Raw genomic sequence first — 24,579 nt, 5'->3', positions numbered from 1 at the left:
GGGTATGCCTTTGAGCAGGATTAACATAATCCTAGTAGAATCCTTTGGTTAGTTCTGGACTTGTTATAAAATAAGAAACCTGGCCATGCCCATGCCTTTTTGACAATATGTTCTCTGCACATGTGTTCCTCCCTTGTGCTGCCATCTGCCATGAGTTCTCACCAAACCAAGCTGAAGCTCCATGCCTTGGCAACCTCCAGCACTGAGTTCTAGCCTCTCTAGAAATAACCAGCCTCAAATATTTAATTAGAGTAATGAAAACTAATGCAATGTCCCTCCATGCATAATCTTCTAATGAGAATCTACCTCCTGAATGCTGGGGCTCAGTTTCCATCAATAAGCTAGTAGTTACAGAGTGTGAATGTTGTCTACTGGACCTGACCCGCAACTTAGAATTTGATGGGTGAAAGGATGATATTTAGACATTAGGAGGTGGGGGTTATAGAGCCAATTAAGGAAAGGCAAGAAAGCAAGTTTAGCTCTTTTTAATAAAAACCCGATTGACTTGGAGCTGAGACATGCCCAGCTATTAGAGGAGAAGCTAAGGCTGGAACAGAAGGCAGACATAGAATTGAAAAAGGAGCAAAGCTGTTTAGAGGAAACTTTTTAAAATATTTTTCTTCTGTTCTACTGGAGGTTAGATCCCACTAGAAATGTGAGCTGTGACAGATTGCACAGTACTCTACAATAAAATATTGTTTTGAAGTAAATCTCCCCTGCTCCATTAAAAATGACATTTTATAGTTTGTCTTGATAATTTTTCACCCATTTAGAGTCTATATGACAGAGAAAGTTGACATTGTTAAACTTCTCTGAGTCCCTCAGCTGGTGAAAAACATCCAATTGCTGCTATATAAATTAAAACAAATTAAATATTTGGAACACAAACATTAAAAGAGTGCATCTTTTCTTTTTCCATTCTCTAGAATAACAGAAATCAATTTGATTTCACCAAAAGACAAAAAAACCCTCTATACCCTAGAAATATTATGTTGACTTAAATAAGGTGTGATATTTCATGAGGCCCTAGATGATAAATTTACCAAATAAAGAGGAAACAAATCTACAAAAACACAAAGGCTCCTCCATAACCACTTCCCATTTTTCAGATTTTGGTGACAACCGCAGAATAAATTATTTAGCCGTCACCAGCACATTCATCACCTCTGGCCCTCTGTGCAGACTTCATGTGTAGTCACCAGCTGGGAAGAAGAAATACTCTCATATCAGTCTTCGCCTTTGGAATTTCTGATGCTGTTTCTGGATAAGACTTGACAAGTTCCTAAACCGGGGGGGGGGGGGCAGGGAGGCACTAAAGACATTTTTAAACCTAATGTTTAGAGTCCAAGAAATTGGCAGTGTGACCTCAATAGATTTGGACATCTGCAGCCATTCAGTCCATGTTGAAGCCCCAGCATGGCTTTTCCTAGCTGAGTTTCTTCTTCCATAGCTGCAAAAAATAAGTAGCTCAGAGGAAACCCTCCTTAAAGGGTCATATCAAGTGCAAAGTGACAGGCAAAGAGCTCTATGGGGAGTGGAGCTTTCCTACCTTTGGCTTGCCTTCTGATTTTCTTTGAACTTAGTCAGCATTAACAATGAGGCTAGGAGTGAGGAGATACCAGCTGCAAACTTATGTCTGTCACAATACAATCACCAGTTTTCCTGTGATATGACAGGATTTCCCTTGTGAAAGCTTTCATTTCCTCAGAACATTTTTAAGACTTGTGTTTCAGAAATTTTATTCAGAATCCTGCATGGAGTTGGGATTTTATTTCCAGAAGACAATGCCTACACAGATATTTGGCTGTTACAGGTGGAGATCTCTGGCCATACAATGCACAGTAAGTACTGCCCCCGCCCTTCCACAGCTATCTGGGCCTCAAGTATCATTCATAACCAGTAGGAAGCTATGGCTTAGTGACTTCCTCTCCCAATACCTCCAACCACGGGGCTGCCCCAGAAATAGGTAACTGAAGGAGAGGAAGGAGGAAAAAAGTAGAAGATAAAGGGAGGAATCAGAAGAAGGGAGGGAGAGAAATGAGGAAAATAGGAATCAGAATGAGAGGGGGGAAAAAAGAGGCAAATAAAGACGAGACTGGGAAACTACAAATGAAGAAAAGGCTGGATTCATAATTGTCAAAACCTGGAAGCCACCAAGATGCTGTGCAGATGATGAGTGGATAAACTGTGGTACATCCTGACAAGGGAACAGTATTCAGTACTCAAAAGAAGTGAGCTATCTGTGAGGCCTGAAGGAATCTTAAAGTGCTCATCATACAAGGCGGCCAGTTGTATGATTCCAACTGCATGACATTCTGAAAAAGACAAAACTAGGTAGGCAAATACACCAATGGTTGCCCGAAAATGGGGGAGATGAATAATGGGAACATAGAATGTGTGAGGCATTGAAATATTCAGTATATTACAGTGGTGGACACTATGATATTATAGGTATTATTTGTCCAAACTGAAGGTATGACACCAAAATTAACTCTTGATATGAACTACAGACTGGGTGATACTGAGGTGTCAAGGTGAGGGTCATCAATTTTAACAAACACTACTCTGGTGAGGGTGTTAATGAGGGGGCTATGCATGAATAGGAACAGGACGACTATGGGTAGGCTCAGCTCAATTCTGTTATGACCTCTAGAAATTGCTCGAAAGACTAAAAAAACAACTATGGGTGGGGGGGAGGGTCCTGGGACTCGAACTCAGGTCTTGAGCACTGTCCCTGAGTGGTTTTTGCTCACAGCTAGCACTCTAAAGATGTGGTTAGCACTCTACCACTTGAGCCCCAGCTCCACTTGCAGCGTTTTAGTGATTAATTGAAGAGTCTCATGCACTTTCCTCCCTGGCTGGCTTCAAATCACCATCCTTAGATCTCAGCCTCCTGAGTAGCTAGGATTACAGGCCTAAGTCACTGGCAAGGGCAAAAAAATAATAATAATAGAAATAAGAATCCTTTTTTTTTTTTTTTTTAAAGAAAAGAAGGCAAAGCTACACACGGATATTGGCTGACCCCAGCCATCTTAGCCTTTATTGCTTCTAGGCGTTAGGGAGGTGGGCAGGCCTCGGTGAACAGACACACACTGGTGGGTGACAGGCGAGGAGGAGGACCAGGGCGGGCAGGAGGAGGGATTGTCTCTCGCCAGGTGGTGTTGTTCTGTCCCCTGTGCACTGAATGCAATGGCTCTCAGACCCTGCCGGGCTTCTTGAGGTCCTTGTTCTTGGCCGGCATGAAGGCATAGAGCTCCTCGATGAGCATCTCCATGCGGGCGGTGACCTCGGTCACCGTGTCGATGACCAGTCGCTGCTGCAGCTTGAGCTTGTTATTCTCCCACAGGGCCTTGTTCTCCTCCTGGCAGGCCCGGTGCTCCTCCCGCAGCACGTGCAGGGCCCGGTTCTCCTCCTGCAGGAGCCGGTTCTCCTCGCGCAGGGCCTGCAGCGCCTGGCTCATCTCCCGCAGCAGCTGCAGCGGCTGCCCACCATCCGCCAGGCCGGGGCCTACCTTGGCCTCCTCTCCCCCGGAAGGCCCGGACAGATCATTGACCATCTCCCGCAGGGCCCTCAGCGTCTTGGAGTCCTCCTGCGGGGTGGGGGGACCTTTGGGCTCCTCAAAGGGAGAGGACAGGCCTGGGCCTTGGTCGGGCAGCAGCCCAGGACTGTGGGGTTCCTCGTGAGGCGAGGGGGCGCCTTGCTCTCCTCCCCGGTGGCCGCCTTGTCCTCCGCCTGGGCCCAGTAGGCCTGCCGTTGCTCCAGCAGCTGCTGCAGCGCGCGGTTCTCCTCCCGCAGGAGCTGGAGCGTGTTCTCCTTGCTGCGTTGCACGGGCAGGGTGGCGGCGTCCTTCTTCACCACCTCCTGGGATGTGGTGTCCTTGCGCGTGAGCGGCGAGGAGGCCCGGCTGTCCTCCAGGCCCAGGGAGGCCTTGTGCTCCTCCCACAGGACCTGCAGGATCTTGTTCTCCTTGCGCAGGGCGCGGTTCTCCTCGCGCAGCGCGCGGTTCTCCTCACGCAGCGCGCGGTTCTCCTCCTGCAGCAGGTACTCCTTGGCCAGCCGCTTGTGGTGCAGCTTATGGTGAAAGGAGGATGAGGGGGAGAAGTAGGGCGACTGGAGGCGGCAGTTCTCGTTCACCCACCGGCCGTCCTGGAAGACGAACATCTCGTCGCTCAGCTGCACCCGGGGAGGGTTGTAATCCAGTTCCAGGTCCGCCTGCGAGGTGGGGCGCTCCATGGGGTCCAAGGGCATGGAGGAGAAGCGGTTGAGCGGGTAGGAGTGCTGGCTGGCGACCCTGCGGCTCATGCGGGGCAAGGTGGCCTGCCGGGAGCAGCGAGGGACAGAATACAGGTTGTGGAGCCTCAGCAAGGGCTCGGTTGTGCCCCTCTGTGGGAGAGAAGAGGAAGCCCCGGGTTAGTGGAGGGCCCTGGCCGGCCCAGGGACGCTGACGGAGGAAGAAGCCCTGAGCACCATCCCTCCCCTCTCCACCGCCCCCACCCCAAACCCCCTCTGAGACTCAGGCCCGACTGTGGTGGGCACATCGGCCTCTTGCAGTCCTCTCAAGGACTCATAGAGCCAACTGCCTTATTACTCCAGGTATCTTTGTTCTAGAAAGATCATTGAAGTCAATTACCAAATACTGAACCACTGGTCCTAAGGCACCTACAGGGGTCCGCTGGGCTAGATTTACTATGAACCGCTGGTCACGTTTTGGGGCTATTTGTGGTTTTGGGGGGTTTTTTTGGTCCTGTGATCAGTACTTGTTTTAGGTGTGTTTCTTTTTAAAGACATCTTAATGAATATGATTTATTGATGCCTTCGTGGATATGATTTACATTCAATATGAATAGCAAAATCCTGAGTGCCTTAGCAAAAAGTATATCTCACATATAGCACATCGCTGCCATCTTCTGATTGAGAACCTTGGAACAATTCTTTAGTACTGTGCTCTGAGGTCATCTTAAATAGCATAAAAACACCACTGAAATATGCAGGCATTTAAAAAATGTGACACTGAACAACAAGAAGGGAATTATTATCCTGTATGAGAGTCTAAAGAAGAGGCTCATCAGTTAGAGTCTGGTTATCAGACAATACCACCCTATGCAGGTTTTAAAAAAGCTACAAAAGTACTGGGGAGGGAAAGGGGGCAGGGGTATGATTCAAGTGGTAAAGTGCCTGAGTGCAGGGCCCTGAATTCAAACCCCAGTCTGAAACACACACACACACACACACACACACACACACACACACACACACACACACACACACTGAAGTACTATAAGCATTGGTCCTGGTCAGTTGGTAAATTCACAAATAAATATACAAACAATGAGATCTAGTGGTATAATGAAAGAGGCTAAAGATACCAACCTCATTATCATATGAAAGTAATATGGCATTTTGTCCATAACTATTTCAACATATGATTTTATAGAAATACAGTATCAGCCCAAATTTAATAATGATCCCTTAGTATCAACAAGTACTAAGTTAGCATTCAATCTCTCCATTTGTCTCATTATTTTTACGATTGTTTTGTTTCTGTCAAAATCTAGTCTAGCTGAGATTCAGTGAGGAATTGCTGTGATTTGTCTGTGGTTATGTTTGTTTCATTGGTGGCTTTCAGATCATGCCATCCAGCTGTGTTTATTCTACTGTACACATTGAACCAGGTACCCAAGGAACTTTCAACTGTCTCCTAAGGCATGAAACAGAACCTTAACATGGGGTAGACCTCTAGCTCTAGATAACCTCAGTGTTTGGACTCTTGTCTTTTTGCATAGCATTAGGTAAGTTCAGTCACCTTCTCTCACTCTACAGCCTTCTTCTCCATGTCCGTATAATGGAAGATTGGAAACATTACCTCTAAGTGCCCTCTGTGTCTTAACTTTCTCTGGTTTAATGTGTCTAATGTTTGTAAGATGGGTAAAGTACAAACTAGTTTGTGCCCCATAAGAGCTCTCCAACATCAGGTGTGTTAATGGATTACTAAATTCTTATCAGAGGCCCAAGTCCTCCCCTATGACTGAAACCTACTATTGTTCTTCCTATCCCTTTCCTACAGACGTAGGAACATAAATAAGTCCAGTGAACCCTATGGCTTAGCTGAAAAGGGTGGTACATACCTATAATCCTAGCACTCTAGGATGAGGCAGTATTATTGTTAGTTCAAGGTCAGCCTAGCTTAAGAGCTAGTGTAAGACCTTGCCTCATAGAGAGAGACAGACAGACAGAGACACAGAGAGATAGAAAGCACTTTAACACTTAAAATTTTAACAGTCATGCATTCATTTCTACTTCTATAAGAAAAAATTTGCTTTTTAGCAAATACATAACTGAATTATTGAGGTGGAACTGAAGAGGTATCATGTCTATTTCTGGAAGTGAGAAAATTCAATGAAAATATATAAAATATAAAGGCAGTTTACAGACGACAAGAATCATGATCAACCTTCGGGAAAACTTTGAGCCAAAATAAAATTTTTCCCATGATTTCTACCCCTCGCCTACCCAATTCCAGCCAGAGTCAGCCAGATGTTGTCCTCAAAGGAATTTTTTCCTGGTCTTGTAACCAAGAAATTCTTTACCATAATCACATTCTCACTCAGAATATTATTACTCTACAGTTGTGCCAAGGAATCAACTAATATTAATTTGGCCCCGGCAATGTTCCCAATTTTATATTCTGCTCCCAGGAATCTTCCAATTTGAAGGGAAAAAAATCAGAGAATAAAAATGATATCATATTTAGTCGTTTTAGTTAACTTCTTAAAGACTCTCCTGAAATCTTCCTCTGAACAATTACTCAGATTAGGAAAGATATGGGTATGATGGTGGGGAAGGAGACAGGATTATACTTCTTGAAGAGCAAGCTGGAACAAAGGGGAAGGAGAAAAGGTACAATGAGGGAGGAAGAGAGAACCCATCAGTACTATTGGAGCTCATTCAGATCTGGTATAGATCATTAATGATCTAGGGGTAGACAACACCTTAATGAAATTCATAGAGTGTGCTTTCTTGCCTTTGACAACCTAGTCATTATATCCAAGAAGGACTGGAAGATCTATTTGCTAGGAAGATCTATTTGATGCCTTACAAGTTAATGTGCTGGAAGGAAACAGATCAGAAAACACAAATATTTAATGTGAGAGAGAAAAATAGGAAATCAATAAGACCTAAAGGTGATAAGAGCTAGTGAAGCAGAAGTGTTTGCAGTATAACTGAGAAACTCAGATACCCAGTAGGACAGGGACCTGGGAGCCAGAGTTTCCTCCTGGACACAGACAGCTGAGCCTGTTCCCTTCCAGAGTGAATGGCTCTCTACTCAGAATAAAGACACGTGGGTTGGACACACAGAGGGAGTTCATAGATGAGAAGTCCAGAAACAGGCAGTGAGACATTGATACTAGGCACTGGTGGCTCACACCAGTAATGCTAGCTGCTCAGAAGGCTGAGGTGTGAGGATCAGAATTCAAAGCCAGCCCATGAGACTCTTATTTCCAAATTAATTACCCCAAAAAGCCAGAAATAGAACTGTGGCTCAAGAGTGCTAGCTTTGAGCAAAGATGCTCAGGGACAGTCTAGGCCCTGAGTTCAATCTCCAGGACAGGCATGAGAGAAAAAGAGAGAGAGACAGAGAGACAGAGACAAACAGACAGACAGACAGACAGACAGACAGAGAGAGACACTAAAGACACCACCTGGCCCAACCTGTTGCCTAGCAGAGGCACTGGGCATTTAATTGGTTTCAAGCCCTAATTTCAAGTATATATTAATGAGCTTCTCAACCCCGATGTCTCCCTCACATTAGTGTGGTTCTCAACTTGCCAAATGATACCATCCATTTTCTTCCTCTCATCATTTCTCAGATCAGTCCTTTCTCCCAAGTTGTGCATCAATGCTTACTTGGAAAGCTCAGCAAGTGCCCCAGTCCGTCTCACAGCCCTGTTTTGATTCAGATCATCCAACTATCCATGTCCACATCTCTCCCCCAAAGGACTAGCCTCAGCTATCCTGACAGGTGCCTGCCCTATGCCCCTGTGGCAGGTATACCCAAAGCCATATCTGCCCAGGTGAGCGCAGGCCTACAGAGCAGATACCCCTCATCCCCTCCCTGTCTGTCCTCCAAGCCTCCAGAAGCTGCCCCAGGTCCTGCAGCAGGATGTGAGCATGCCCAGAACAAGCAGCTCTATCTTCTCAAAACACCTTTTCTCCTTAACTACTAGGCTGTTCCTGGGAGAGCAAGGGAAAAGGGAAAGTTATGCCAGGGGTAGATGGAAGAATCTTCCCACTCTATCACATGACCACTTTTCAATCCTATTCTCACTCCTACATCATGGCTGTCTCCTTCTACTTCTCCCCTAGTAATAATACAAAGGTATGTTTTTTTCTAAACCCCATTACCTCCAAAAGAAGAAGTTTGACAAGAGGAGGATGACGAGAATGTTGGGTTTTATGGGCTATGAAGGATGCATAGATACTATGTTCACCCTCAGGAGGAGTAGCAACCAACTGTGTATTTCAAGTAGAAGAAATGAGACCTACACAGATGCCTGCAGCTTATTGTCTTCCTGTAGAATAGTCATGGGAAAGTTATCCAATATTCTGGCTAAACTTACGAAGCTTATGAAGCTCAGCCTGAACATAGATAAGTGGCTATTCCTTACAAAGTTACAAAGATAATATGAAAACAAACATCTAGAATGTTTTCTTGGCACCTGCTGAACAAATTTGTGGAGATCATTACAATGATATATACACAATGCCCACTGGTAGTCTCCTGTATATATCCCTGTACAAAGGTTTCCAAGAGTTTTACCTCTGCACTGGGTCCTTCCATCCTACATTTCACCCCCTCTGGTTGCATGGCTGTGGTCTTCCAACAGGGCCTTAGGTGACTCTGGAGAAAATAAGGTCACCCCTTTGTGACATAGCAGCAGTAGGAACAATCCAATCAAAATGACCCTGCCAAGGAAACAGCTGCTTGCAGAAGATACCTGAGAACCTCCAACCTGCCAGGACTTCAACAATTCATTGGCCTAAAAATAAAACAATGAGACTAACCACAATAACAATATGTTTATCCTTCTCACCCTCTCTTATTGTCACATAGCAGGGCTTAATTTCTCAGTCCATATACTAAGTTTTCTTGTCATCAGTTAATTCTAGCCTGTATAATATTCAATCCTCCAGTTTTAATTCTACCCAGAAATCCAGAGTGGTTACCACGTGCAACAACATGAAATGATCTCACTTGAGAAGGTTGGTTATTTCAGTCTATCATAGACATTTGAAAGATTAGGGCTGGAGGTCTTACCAGATCATTCTGACCCAGCTCTTTCATTCAAGGCCAGAGGATCCCAAGGTCCAGAGGGGCCACGTGGCCTCTCCTAAACATACAGCTAGGGGACAGTCAGCCACAATCAGAACTGAAGGGCCTGAACACTGTTCTGCAGTATCTTGCTAGAGTGTCTAAAGGAGAGGGTTATTCTGGCTAAGACTGATAGAGGTTACATCCTTCTGCATATCCCTACCTGAGGTAGAACCACATTGATTGGAATTTCTAGGCTTTCAGATCTGGTATCTCTTTTTCTTGTAAAATTTGGCCTCGAGTGCTGTGGAAAAGAGAAAATAAGAAGATTTCTGCTTCCCAGCCCATCTCTGGACTTCAGCTTCTCACCTGAAATACATAATGGCTTTCTATTCATGTATGCCATTGTTACATACATTATGAAAATCTGAGTCAAGATACATATAGATGATATCTAGGAAGTATACTTTATTGGTCCCTAAAGAGAAATTAAGACAGGTATTATAATCTATGTAAAATGTTTTTGAAAGTCTTTGAAATTCTGGATAGAGTGATGCACATTCATAATCCCAGTTACTCAGCAGCAGAGATAGGAGGGTCATGGCTTGAGATGGACGCAAGCGGGTTGGGGAGGGAGGGTTGTTAGCAAGACCCCATCTCAATCAATAAGTTATGTCTGTACTGCTAGCTATGAGGAGACCTTAGGAGAATTAAGATCTGAGGGATGCCTACCAAAAACAGAAGACCTTATTTAAAGTAAAAAGGGTTAGAGGATATGGCTCAAGTGCTAGAGTAGCTGTCTAACAAGCCTGAGCCCCTGAATTCAAACCCCAGTATCACCACAAGCAGAAATGGCTAGACCTACTTCATTGTCTAGGACTATTATTTCAAGTAAAAAAAAAAATCATACCAACGTGAGGTGCCAGGTATAGGTCCTATGCAGAACTTGGTCACCAAAACACTCAGAACATTCCAGAGGTGACATCACAAAGCAATATGGTATTTTTCAGGGCTCATGGTTTCTCTCTGAGCATTACAGGTGGGCAAGAGGCGTCTGACAGGCAGGAAGGGTTTGCACTGCCTGTAACCACATGGCTGCCCAAGGTCAGTGTGACACATAATAGTCCAGACATTAGCCTCTGTTTGGTCACCTCAGCTGCCTTTTGCATCCTCACTAGCAGGCTAGGCTGGCACCTCCCATTGTCTCTCCAGAGGAGGCCTCTTCAACCTAAAGTTGGAACATTTAGGAAGGGTCAAATTCTGTCATAGGAACAGACCCCTGAAGGTGCTTGTGAATATAGTTTCAGTTTGATAACCAGGATGCTTTCAATTACACACATATTTAAAGTCTTCTTTTCTTTTCTTTCCCACTGTCCTACTTCCTCCCTTCCCCCATTCCCTAAGTGAGGGAATTCAAAAAATGTTCTTACAGCCCCAAACAAGGTCACCAAGCTCCTCGTTGTTATCTTGCTGACCACAGGAGTGAAGGGATATTCAGAACAGCCAGGAGTACACTCTAGAGGTCACACCAGCCCCTAAGCCCGCCCTGCAACATACAGTCACAGCTCAGCATGCACATCTGGAGGCCTGTGCTTCTCGGCTTTTCTGTAATAAATTTCTCCCCTGCCCTCTTGGACTGAACTTCTGAGATAATTCAAACAGTCCTCATTTTTCCTGAAAAAGTGAATAAACCTTTATTTCTTTTTCTCCAAGACCCTGATCTCATTATCTGTGAGTTGGCATTGGGTTCAAGAGATCAGATTTTCAACACAACACCACAGGAACTCAGTCCAGACTCAGGGAAAAAATGCTGTTTGAGCATTTTCTGTGCTCACTGGGTGTCCAACAATCCTATTCGTCACTAGCTTCCTGAAGTTCGAATCAGATGCAAGGAGTTAGGCACTAGTCTAACAAGATGCCTAGCTCAGATATCGAATCCCTATACCTCTGACAAGCTGTGGATTAGGGGTTCCACAACCCCTTCCTTGTCTAAAACTACTCCAAGACTTCAGGCAAGCACTTTACCTATGATCACAGCTTTATTGTAAAAGGAATAATTCAGTGGCTGCCAAATAGAAGCAATGCACAAGAAGAGATACTGGAGAAGGTGAAGCCCCACATGCTACAAGCATCTCCATTTTCTTATCAATCAGGAGGCTCTCTGAACACTGTTGTTTATTATTTTTGTATTTTTTGTTCCAGCAATAGGTCTTGAACTCAGAGCCTGGACTCTGTCCTTAAGCTTATTTGCTCAAGGCTAGTACTCTGCCACTTGAGCCATAGCTCCATGTCTGGCCTTTGAGTGGTTAATTGAAGAAAATAGTCTTACAGACTTTCCTGCTGGGCTGGCGTTGGACTGTGATCCTTATAGCTCAGCCTCCTAAGTAGTTAGGATTACACATGTGAGCCACCAGTGCCCAGCATTAATCCTTTTGTTTATAAGAGAGGGAGGTGGAGAGATTTTATTACATAGGCGTGATTAATCAAATCATGTGTCCACTGATAATTTAATCTCCACCCCCTTTCAGGGGTATGGTCACTGAAAATTCCAACTCTCTAATGATCTGTTAGTTTCCTGGCAACTACTATCAATCGTCAGAATTATGCCATTCACATAACTAAATATCAGAAAATTCCAAGGGGGTACTGGGCTAGGAACCAAAGACAAAGGCCACATGTATTTTTTGTTATCCCATCTATAGAAGCTACATTAAGACCACAATGCTTAATACCCTGGTCTTAGTTCTTTCAAATCCTTTGGCTCTATAGCTATTGGTGGCAGTCTTCTTAGCATTTTGAGATTCTTTTTATCCAGAAAGCCCTAATTCTGTGTTATTGTGCCACTTGGGATGGAAAAAGAATGGTAGATCAGAGACAGCAACTCCAGAGACACTGAAATTCCACACCTGAGTCTCTTACACCTCAGTTAAACGCAAGCCTTACTTTAATGGAATTCCATATACAAGAATTCAAAGGTGGGGCTGGGAATGTGGCTTAGTGGTAGAGTGCTTGCCTAGCATGCATGAAGCCTGGGTTCCATTGCTCAGTACCACATAAATAGAAAAAATGGCAAGTGGCACTGTGGCTTGAGTGGCAGAGCTGAAGAGCTCAAGGACAGTGTCCAGGCCGAGTTCAAGCCCCATGTCCAACAAAAAAATTCAGTGGCATAGCTACAAAAAATATACTATATAGAAAAGCCAAGAAGGTGATTAATTGCATTAACAATATGGGTTTAACAGAGGAACTTCTATTTGTTTTTATTGTAATTACAACTGCATAATGGTATATTTGCTATCTCAATTGCCTTTAAATGTACAGTTTGATCATGTTGAGTATATTTACATCATTGTACACTAGATCTCCAGCACTTTTTCATCTTACAAAACTGACTTTATTATCTTGAAGTAGTTGTACAAATGGTTACTATTTAACAAAACAGTTTACAAATATAATGCATCACCCCTTTCAACATTTTCACCCATCCCTCATAATAGACCCCTTCCCTTTTCTCATTTTTTTTGCTTTTCTTAATATACATTGACTTCTCAACTGCAGCCTCCCCTCTTCATTTGTCTACCTCTCTCCCCTTGCTCCACCCTACTCTTTGAAAGTACCTATTTTCTGGTGCTTCTTTTGTTGGGCTTTGACTTTGCCCTTCCAAGGAATTACACTATTTGAGTTCTCCCTTGAATCTACCATATGTCAGTTAACACATTTGTAAACACTTGCATAAAACCCAACATACTTATTTATAGGTTTATAGGCTAATTCAAACTTCCACCTTTGCCTCCTCAGGCCTGATATACTTCACTTAATCTTCACTTAATATATTTTTCCAAGTCTTTTCTTTCTTTACAAGTGGTCAAATATCATTCTCTCTAATGTATGAGTAAAATCCCATTGTGTATATATACCACATTTACATCATCCATTAGTCCATAGAGGGGTATCTGAGCTGATTCCATACCTTGGCTATGGTGAATAGTGCCTCAATGAAGGTGGTTGTGCTGGTAGCTTTACTATAACCTGATTTATGATCTCCTGGATAAGTGCTCACGAGTGTAATTGCTGGGTCATAGCTTAGTTCTACATTTAGATTTTGGGAGAACCTCTATACTGCTTTCCAGAGTGGTTGAACAAGTTTACAATCCCACCAGTAGTGTAATAGGCTTCCCTTTTGGCCATATCCTCACCTGTTACTATTTGTTTTCTTGATAATGGCCATTTTAACTGAGGTAGAATCTATGCTGCTTTCATTTGCATTTTTTTTGTAGCCGGAGATATGTCACTCCCATTTAACATTAATGTTCTCTCTTTTCCTCAAACCTTAGCCCTTGGCAACTACCTTTCTATGTTCTACTTTATTTTTTTTACTACATTAGATATTTCACGTGAATGTAATTATAGTGTGCCTGGTTGTGACTGGCTCATCTCATTTAGCATAATAGCTTCAAGGTTTACATACGTTGCAGCATATGACATGATTCTCTTTACTTTTTTCAGTGCTGGGTTTTGAACCCAGGGCCTTTCACTTGCAAGGCAGACACTACTACTGAGCTGAGCCTCCAGATTATTTTTGTACTGATTAACTTTGAGATAGAATCTTGGTTTTTTGGGGTTTTTTTTGTTTGTTTGTTTTTTTGCTCAGGCTCACACCTGGACTGCAATCCACTTCCTTTACACTTCCTGTTGTAGCTAGGATGACAGGCAGATGCCACCATGCCCATCTTCTTTCTTCCTTTGAGATGGTGTCTCATGACATTTTTGTTTGTTGTTTTGTTTTAATTTTACCTGAGCTGACCTAGAAACATTTTCCTCCCTATCTCAGCCATCCACTTAGCTAGGATGACAGGTGTTTGCCTGTCTACACCTAGATATTGATTAAGAAGGTGTTTCTAGGCTGGCCTAGAACTACAATTGTCCTGATCTCAGTCAGTACATTATATACATATATCATTATATATATAATTATGGTTAACACATACACTGTATTTTATTTATTCATTCATCCTTTGATAAATACTTAGGTCTTTCCTACCATTTGGCTGTTGTTCTGCAATGAATTTTGAATTCTTTTGGGCATATCCCTGTACATGCTAAATCACAGAGTCGTTTAAATTTTAATGTTTGGAGGAACTTTCACACTATTTTCCGTCACAGCTGCATCATTTGGTAGTCTCACCAACTGACGAGTTTCAATTTTTCCACACTGCTTCCAACATGGTTTTCTTTCTAGAACTTAGAAAAAAAAAAAAGGATCAACTCCCATACTGTCTGAAAGCTGAATTCCCTCTGCCCTCATACATACTCCTCACAGAAGCATGTGCACAGGAGCTGCTGTGCAAAACACAAGGGAAATGTGGCTATCACCAAAATGGAAGCTTGGGAAGGACTCCCTCTTATAAAATTCCCTCACTCCCTTTGACTCAGTGGGAGGGCATTGGCATTCCAGCTGTGTGAGGGCTTGTTTGCTTGTTTATAAATTGATTCACTTTTTTATCATTCAAGGTAGAAACATTTTAACCTGGGCCACCCCAAGACTGGCATCTGCAGTGGCCCATTAGCTGGCTTTCTTCCTCATGTGCAAGATACACACATCCCTAACCCAGTACCCAGAAGCATCCTTGCAATCATGCCCCAAATGCTCCTTATTACTCAGATTAACACCATCATCAATCATCCACGTTCCAGCAGCATTGCAATTGGTGGGCACGGCACAGAACACAGGCATAGACATGCCCCATGGGTTTCTAATCTGAACAGACATGTAGAGGAGAGACACAAGAAAGGGCAAGCCTGCACCTGAGGCTCCCCAGGCTACTCTTGCCTGCCAACTGTAAGATGATAGATCATATGGGGAAATCCAACAGGCAAGAGGATCAATCAGAGAGACCCCAGGGCTCCCTGCCATTCCCTAGAGAGTCCCCCAAACTGCAGAAAAGATGGGAATTAAGATTTACATTTTAGTCTCTCGCAGCTTCACATTTGTAGGCAAAGGGATAGGAAAGTTGGTGGGTACAGTTAAGTTATCCTGATACTCACCATCTCCAATTGCATAAGGTGACTGGGAACATTGGTTATTTTTTTCCATTTAGGGCAGAGTGAAACTATCATAGAGAAGCCTGAATTCAGTGAAGTCTTAGGTAAAGCTGCCCCTGGACAGCCTAATGATCTTCTGAGGAAGCAGAAAGCAGCAGACCGGAAGTACGAGATGCCAGTGTGCCTACTGGAAAACAAATAAAGACCAACAGATGGAAATGTGTCAGAGAGGAAAGTGAAACAGTTGAATGGCAGCTTTCAGGGAGCAGTTGGTTAAGGTTGTTATAAGATACAATGATCACTCCTGTTTTCAGGAAGAATGGAGTAACCAAAGGATGTTGCAAGGTAGAGTGATTGGCACTTTGAAGTTGCAGAGTGTAAATTCTACTTGGTGAGTTCAGAAAACAGACCATCTGTAATATTGGTCCCCATAGGTAACAAACCCTGGATCTGTGCACAACCTTTATAAAAATTTCCTTCTAAATTCAGTAGCTAATTCCCCTAATGCCCTGACTACAAATATACTGAATGAACTGTTCACTTAATCCAAAAGAAAGGCTCTGTCAGAAGATATCCAGTAAGAAAAGGCAGTCTCTAGGTAATGTTCCTTTGCTTTGGAAAAGGTCAAGAGAGGTAACTAGGTAGATCTTTGCTCCCACTCTGAGGTGATAATTGGCATTGTCACCCAAGAAGAGGCAGGTGGGTCTCCAGTTCATTTCTAACAAAAATGAGTGGCTTTATTAGGACTATGTGTCAGATACTACCACTGGCCTTTAAGAATTACTTAATATTCTCAACCATTCTGAAAGATAGTACTTTCACCTACCTGTAGTCTCACTTTTCAAATGAGGAAACTGAGGCACCAAAATGTATAACTTGCCTGAAGTCACTAACTTGCCTGAAGTTAGGAAGTTTTGGAGCAAGACTATAAGTCCTAATTCTGCAAACAGGCTTAAAGTCCAAGGTCCTGAATTTGAATCATCCCCACTGTCTACATAGCAAAGCAAATCGCTCCACCCTTCATACTCAGTCTCCTTATTTGTAAAACAAGTTAATATTCCTCACTGAACAGCTCATTAGAATCATGACACTAGCTCATCCTTTGTGTGCTTACCATGCAAGAGATACCTAATAAAGTTTTCATGCATTTGAATCTGCATTTGCTATTAGAGCTCATAAAACCAGAGTTTCTCTCAGCTACAGATGCCTGAACCCCACTGAACACTAGGTTTGAACTTAAAATGGGTCCTAATTCTTGAAAATATTACCAGGGAATTATATATAAATATAGCTAAACTAAAAGACAGTGTATTATAAAAATCCCTTCATAGTCAATCCTACCAATAAAACATTTTTAGGACAAATTCCGATAGATTTGTTTATTTCTTAGAATTCTGATGTTTTCATTGCCACATATTATTATAATGTGCTCATTACAAAACATACTCAAAAATGAACACCTGACCACATGAACAAGGATGAAATAAATGTTAATTTAAGGAAAGAGTGGCTAGGATTACAAGCATGAGCCACCAGCACCCAGCTATATTTCAATTTTTTAAGTATTCATTGGAAGATTTTTGACAAGTAGCTCAAAACCACCCCCAAAACATTCTTGTGGTAGATTTTCAAACAGATTAAAGCTGGAAATGGTGGCTCACATCTGCAATCTTAGCACTCAAGAGTCAGAAACAGGAAGACCCTGGGTTAGAGGCCAACCTAGGCCCTATAGGGAGATCCTGTCTCAAAAAAAAAAAAAAAAAAAAAAAACACCACAGATTAGAAATTTATCCTTCCAACTTTTTCCTACCTGTGTATGTCAATAAATGGACAGAATAATGAAATACTTTCGAACACACATTTTCAAGATGCCTTGTTTCTTTCAGTAAAGCAACAATTATCAATTGCCTCACCCATTGATAAATAATGATCTTTACCAGGAAGACAAAACAAAAAAACTGGACATTTTTCTTCTCAAAATGACTCTTAGACACATCACTGCTTAACAGACACCTGTCACCCCAAGACATCAGCAGCAATTTTGCAGCACTTGTCCTTAATTAAAAGAGTTGACTGTATGCCAGGCGCAAGGGGGCTTATGCCTATAATCCTAGCTACTCAGGAGGCTGACACCTGAAAATCATGGTTTGAAGTCAGCCCAGCCTAGAAGATCCATGAGACTCTTATTTCAAGTAACCACCAAAAAAGCTGGAAAAAGAGCCTGAATTGAAGTCCCAGGAGAAGAGGCACACATGTTTACACACACACACACACACACACACACACACACACACACACGTTGACTGTAAAAGTCTCAATGGTAAGGAAAATCATCCAGGTCTTTCTTTATTTTGGTAGCAAATATTTCAAACATCACCAATTTTATTCTGTTCCTTATTGAAATCAGATAAATTGCCTCAATGACATGCCATAACTTTCTATGTTTCTGGCTTCTCCTGCTCTGCAGCAATTGTTTGAGTAAATTTCTAGGAGTATTTATTTTTTAAATGCACAGGGAATAAATTTCACTAGGAACTCTATCCCCAAATTCTCACCTCAGCGTCCCCTTTGAATTCCAGTCAAAGCAGCCTATCTCATATTATTTTCAACCATTGCCCATAAAACATTGTCTCTAGTAGAGAAGTTATTTACAGTTGTGAACACAGCTTTCCTGGCATGTTTTCTATAATTGGTTCACAAAAGAGCAGCACTTTGTATATTTTATTATCGAAGTGAAATCTACATCTGTCTTTCAACCAGCTATACATAACAAGCCCTTTGTGATTTATTTCTCTACTCATTTCTTTCAAGTCCTGTGCATCTACCAGCAACATTTGCTAGCAGAGAATGAATATTAATTTCATTCAGTCATTCCAAAAGGATTTAGTACGGTGCTAAGTGTGAGTCAGCCACCATTCAAGGTGCTAAGGAAGTAATGAACCAAATAAAGGTTTCATAGAGCTATATCAATATACAAGAAGACAAAAAATAAGCAATTTTTAATCAAATACAATTATCCCTCAGTATCCAGGACACAAAAATTTCAGAATGCTCATTTCCTATAAAAACAAGTTGTAAATAAAATTTTTAAAAATAATATAAGATGGAATTGTTTTTGCATTCTACCTACCCACACCCTTCTATAGACTTTAAATCATCTGTAGATTACTTATAAGGCCTAATACAGTGTTAACACAATGGAAATAGTTATCAGACTGTATTGCTTTGTACATTTTCGGCACAGACTCCATTTTTTTTCTGAATGTTGTTGTATAGCTCATTGACTCTATAGATGTGAAACTCACAGATATGGAAAGCCTGTTTTATATGACCGGGTAAATACTCTAAAAAAAATTTCAACAGGCCATTAGGACAGAGGGTGTTAAGTCCAGCCATTTGTAGGCCATGAGGCCTTTTTCCCGGAAGAAGGGATATTTCATGTGTCTGTCTTTCTTCTGGAGGCAAACCTTTCTGCAGGGGTAGAAGCTCTGGGACAGGAGTTTGTGAAGAGTTGATGAATCATGGAGAGGCTATTGTGCCTGGAGGCAGAGTGAGGAGTGGAGATATGAGAGGGATTGGAGGTTGGGGGGAAGCCAGAGAAATAACCACCAAGCCTTGAGGACCACTGAGGATTGTGCATTTGATTCCGAACACAATTAGGAAGCCACTGGCCACAGCAAGCATATGATCTCATATGGGTTGAAGATTTCTCTAGTCCTAATGGACAGTACCATGGCAAGGCAGGAACAGAGGACCATTTCAATTGTGCAGGCTAGAGACAGTTCCAAACAGTAAAGGTAAATGGAAGAGACTTCAAAACACTCTGTTCAAGACCAGTGCTGGTCACACACCAGTGTTGCTCACACCTGTAATCCTAGCTACTCAGGAGGCTGATTTCTGAGGATTATGTTTCAAAGCCAAAGTAGGAAAGTCTGCAAGTCTCCTGTCTTCAATGAAACATTACCAAAAGAGAAAAGGAAAGAAAAAGCTGGAAGTGGAGCTGTGGCTCAAGTAGTATATAGTACACTAACCTTAAGCACAGAAACTAAAGGACAGTGCCCAGGCCCTGAATTCAAGCTCCAGGACTGGCAAGAAGAGAGAGAGAGAAAGAGAGGGGGGGCGAGGGAGGGAGGGAGGGAAGTAGGGAGGGAAGGAAGAAGGGAGGAAGGGAGGAAGGAAGGAAGGAAGGAAGGAAGGAAGGAAGGAAGGAAGGAAGGAAGGAAGGAAGGAAGGGGGAAAAAAGAGATTGTACATATTTTAAGGAAAAAAGGCAATGAGACTTGCTGATGGATTCGTCCATAAAATCAGGGAGAATAGGTGGCCCTGGTGTAGGCACTTAATAAGGGCAGTGTCACCTTTTATTGCACTGGAAGAGACGATGGATGGGAGCAAAGTATGCGTAGGATCCAGAGTTTAATTTGGACACATTATGTTGGAGAAGGCTGTGGCTATCCAAGCCGAAGTGTCTAAAAACCAGTCACTTGTAAGAATCTGCAGTTACAGGGAAGCATTTGCAATAGAAATATAAATCTGGATCTTGTCAGTGTGTAAATGGTATTAAAAGCCTCGTCGTGGTATTTTTCATACATTACTTCACATATATTATTTATTGCAGGGGAAAGCACAAGAAGTCTCCCAGATAGTAACGTGCTTTTCTTCTACTACTATGTAAGAGGTCTCAAAAGGAGCTTTAAATACTCTCAATTTCCCTTATTAATGCCTTTAGGATATTACAATGATATAATGAGTGAACAATGATAGTAGATCTCTTCATTGTCTTTTACATATTATGATGGCTTCACACTAGCTAGTATTTCAAGACCACACCGCTAGATGAGGGCCATTGCTACTGACAATGGGTATAAATTTGTATTTGTACAGCTACTTAGTAATTTCCCTGGAAAAGGAGTTCTAGAAGTCAATTTGTCCCTAGGGCCTTTTCTCTTGTCTGCTTTTGTTTGTCAGATTATTGCATTTTACCACAACCTCTTCAGAGATTCTCTTAAGCCATGTGTCCATTTTTGGTAAAGAGGATAGTTAAGACCAGATGCCATCATCTATTCATAAATCCACTTTATTTGACACAGATAACTGCCATCCATCACTGACATATGAAAAAAAGGAAATATGATCCCCCAACTCAATCCTTGAAGAGCTTGTTTTTATCTCAGGATGCTCCCCTTACAAGAAAAGAACACTTCAGGCCTCATGAAGGAGCTAGGGCCATAACCCATGCATTATGGATTTAGTAAAGTTTAGTTTCCTTCTGTCTTTTTAAGCAAAACTAGAAGGAATTAGAATCCCAATCTCTTTTTTGTCCCTCCATCTCCATACCTTCTTTTGTGGCATGGAAAAGTCACATTCTGTTTGATGAAGTCTTTTCTCAGGTGAAACGGGATGAATGAGACCGGCCAGGGCAGAATGAGAACTGTCCTGACTTCTGAGCCAACAGAATTCCCATCAATACCTCAATTACCAGATACCCAGTGACACAGAAGAATGAAGGAGCAAGTTGAGATCCTAAGCTTAAAAATGAAAACATTAAAAAGCCAAAGTATCTCATTAAATTTTAAAGGTTTGCCTAGAGACTATTTAAAAATTAAAACTGTGCTAATTTTCTTCCAAGAAGTAATTGGTATGAAGTTGTTTGTGTAGGCTGGTCAAAACTTTACTGGAAAATATTACTCTCACATCTCTTTGTGGCTTCCTTAGTAACACTAGCTATCCACAGTGGATTAAAAATGTAAATTTGCTTCCTTAAATTTTACACCCAATATTTAAAAAAAAAAAAAACAAGACAAGTGTGGTTAGAATTTCACACTCTATCGGAAATAGAAAGCTTTGGGTTTTACTCAGCATCAAAACAAGCAGAGAAATAGTCATTGCAAGATAAAATTCCATGTATTCCATGAGACTGAGATTTGTGATCGTGATGAGTATGAATTATGGCCTCCCCCAAACTTGCTGGTTCCACATTGCTTGGCAGCTAACCAACACAGACAGGTCCCTAAGTACAGTGCCACCTCCCCAGGGCTCTCACAGACACTCACAGTTACTCACAGAAACCCAAGCTGGAGGGCACATTGAATAGCGCAGCTGATGCTCAATCACTTGAAGTGTATTAGCCAGCACTCAAATTAGCTGCCTCAAATTAGTTCAAAGCCAGTCCTTCATGTCTAGGTGACTCTCCGCTGTAAGATGGATTGATTGGGTTGTACCATTAGCAGTAATGCTCCACCAAATGGCTCAAAGTTGACCACTAATCAGGTTACCAAATAGACCGAGCTGCTTATTCCTAAGGCCTGCATAGAATCATGGAGAAACCTGCAACTAACCCAAGCTCAGATTTTGTCAAAACGAGGCAGGAGAGGAAGAGAAATGAGCTGTGTTTTTCTAAGGAGCAAAAACACCATTTATTTGAAAGAATTTCCTTGAAAATAAAGGAAGTATCTAGAACCTTTTGAAGGCAATAGTATGCCTTCACAGTTTCCCCTGTCACTAAAATACCCCCTCCCACAGGACCACCAGAATTCCTCATGGTCCTAGGAGAGTTTGTGTGGCTTGGTGGACTTGGTAAGAAAAGAACCAGACCCCAACTTTGGAAAGAATGAGTAGAAGAACCATCTGGCTGGGTTCAACTCCGAACTGAGCTATGAATCTTGGACAAGTTTCAAAGGGGAATTAAAATGATCTTTTATGAGTTGGGCCCAGATTTCTTCCATTGGTCTATCCAGATGGGCTCTCCACCCTTCCCTTCCTCAGGAGGCTGGCCTGGGTGTGACAGATGCCCTTCTGGTGGCTTCTACATAGGTTCAGTTGAGAATAGGAGGAGTTGGAAAGAGAGAGGAGAGTGAGAAGAAAATGAGGCAAGGTATTCCTTACTTTCTCCTGATGGGATCATTTTGACCTCAGAGTGTCCTTACCTAAAGTCACATCTTTCATGGAAGTGCCTGACTATAGTGATTTCTCTCTTTGGGGGGCTCACTAACTGCTTCTTCTAGCTTTCTCTGACTTTAGGGTAGTAAATATCCAGCTGTTGTACCTTCCAGTTTCAGGGCTAGACTTTCTTCTGTAGAAAACAGAAAGCTATTCTCTAGGCCTACAGCTTTACAGAGGCCTTGATGAGCCCATGGTCCTCAAACAATTCTATTTCTGTTTTGCCTGTGTGTCCTGTTGGGACCCTAAAACGTTGCTGTGGAATTGACAGTCTAGGCTCTACCAGATCATCTTAGAGAAATAGAATCCTAGGGCTGAAGTCAAAGGTCAAGTTTTTTTTATGATTCCTAGACCAATAGAGTCCCTGAAGAAAACAAGTGGCTATCATGACTTAAGCTAAATCCAAGCCTGGTGCTGGTGGCTCACACCTATAATCCTAGTTACTCAAGAGGATGAAATATGAGGATCAGGATTTGAAGCCAGCCTAGGCAGGAAAGCCCAGGAGATGCTTACCTCGAATTAACCACCAAAAGCCAGAAGTGGAGCTGTGACTCAGTGGCAGAGTGCTAGCCTTGATTGAGCAAAAAAGCTCAAGGACAACAGTCATACCCTTAGTTTAAGCCCTAAAACCAGCACCAAAAAAAGTAAGTCCAAAGTTCAAATATTAAGAATAAGTAAGCAGAGTCCAGAAAAACCATATGACAGAGAATAATCCCTTTGGACTACTAACAGACCAGTGTTCCCACGATGCCCTGAAAGAACTGAGGGAAGGGGTAAGGCCTAGTGGCTCCCATCTGTAAACCCAGTTATGTAGGAGACATAGGTCATCAGATCACAGTCTAAGGCTATCCCAGGCCAAAACCCAAGGGGAAAAAACAACTAAATAAAAAATAATAATAAGGATAGAACATCTCTGTAGAAAGTGTAAGGTCCTGAGTTCAAACCCCAGTGTGGAAAGAAGGGGGAGGGGAAAGCCAAGAAAAGGAATGACTATCTGAACCTGGAAGAAGATAGTGGCACCATGAGAGACTTCAGCTATAAGGTCCTCCCACAAAGAGGACACATGAAGAATCACTAGGGCTGTACGTTGGCTTCATCTTCTCAGTCTGATTTGTTGAAGATTCCCTCTGATCAAAACTCAAAACCCAAAACCCAGAGAGTGAAAATGCTCTTCCCTGGGGTCAACCTGTGGGGAAAAGAGAAGAGCAGAAGCAATGTGAGAAACAAGTGGAAGATAACCAGCACAATTCCCAGGTGGGAAGAATGGGCCAATTCAAGTCTAATGAAGGCACATTTATTAAAATATGCAAATTCTCCAGACTCTTCTTCCCTCGGTTCAGAGTTGGTATGTCCTAGGTGGAACCTAAGTAACCTATGCTTCCTTTAAAAAAAAAAAGAATCTTAAATTATACCAGTGAACAGTCAAGTATGGAAGCCTTGATTTTATAAGATGTACAGTGAAATTGAGGATTTCAAAGCAGGTCACACAATCCCTTCTCAACACAAGGGCATGCCCAAAGAGTCAAGATGACCTTGAGAATCTTCTAGAGAGTGGTGTTCTTTCATAGAATTATGTGTCCTATCTGGAGCAGCACTTAGCAAAGAAATAACCATCTAGCCTCAAGTACTAACCCTCAGGACAGCTGAGCCCAAGAGTAAGTATTGAACACTTCAATACTTTTATCCTTTTATCCCAAATAAAAAATACCAATAATAATTCCAAAAGAAAGAACAGATTCTTGGAAAACGCTCCATAGTCAGAGCCTTCACCTTGAACTACAGGAGCTTGAACAGCTAACGGGGACTAAATTTCCACAAGGCCTAGAGAGTGGCAAAGTGCATCTTTCAGAAGCTTAACTTAAAGATCATTCTTTCTATTATGATCCTTGAAATGAAGCCAAGAAGGAAAAATCTGGCAGTCTGAAGTCTAGAATCTTGGCTTCAGAGATGCCTATTAATTTAATACAATAAAACTTACAAACTCTCAGTAATCCTCAAGGTGCTCTTAAAATTGAAATTGATTCTGTGAAACTACTTTCACCTATATCATTAAGGGAAATTGCATTTTAACTTAACTCTTTGTAAGGAGGACATGAAGATAAGAATTATGTCCAGAAATCCAGAACATATGAACACTGGGACTCCAGGAAGGAGAAGCAAGAATGTACCTACCTAGACCTAACATTTGCCTACTACAAGATCTGGCTCTAGTAAATGCTTGTAAATAGAGGAAATATTTCACCATTTCTGATCATAGTTAATTGGAAAATAGTTTCACACAAACATAGTTTTAT

The 24,579-nt window shown here is 42.2% G+C and overlaps 1 protein-coding gene across 1 annotated transcript; it reads right to left on the bottom strand.

The window, feature by feature from the left end:
- Positions 1-3,196: 3,196 nt before the first annotated feature.
- Cby2 (chibby family member 2) lies at positions 3,197-8,866 on the bottom strand. The gene is given in 3 exon segments (XM_048340812.1): positions 3,197-3,696; positions 3,699-4,383; positions 8,819-8,866. Coding segments are annotated over 3 exon segments (1,233 nt in total).
- Between the last annotated feature and the right edge of the window lie 15,713 nt (positions 8,867-24,579).

Source organism: Perognathus longimembris, chromosome 3 (assembly GCF_023159225.1).
Source record: "Perognathus longimembris pacificus isolate PPM17 chromosome 3, ASM2315922v1, whole genome shotgun sequence".
In the NCBI taxonomy this organism is placed as follows: domain Eukaryota; kingdom Metazoa; phylum Chordata; class Mammalia; order Rodentia; family Heteromyidae; genus Perognathus; species Perognathus longimembris.
This window is presented reverse-complemented; position numbering and strand designations above follow the sequence as displayed.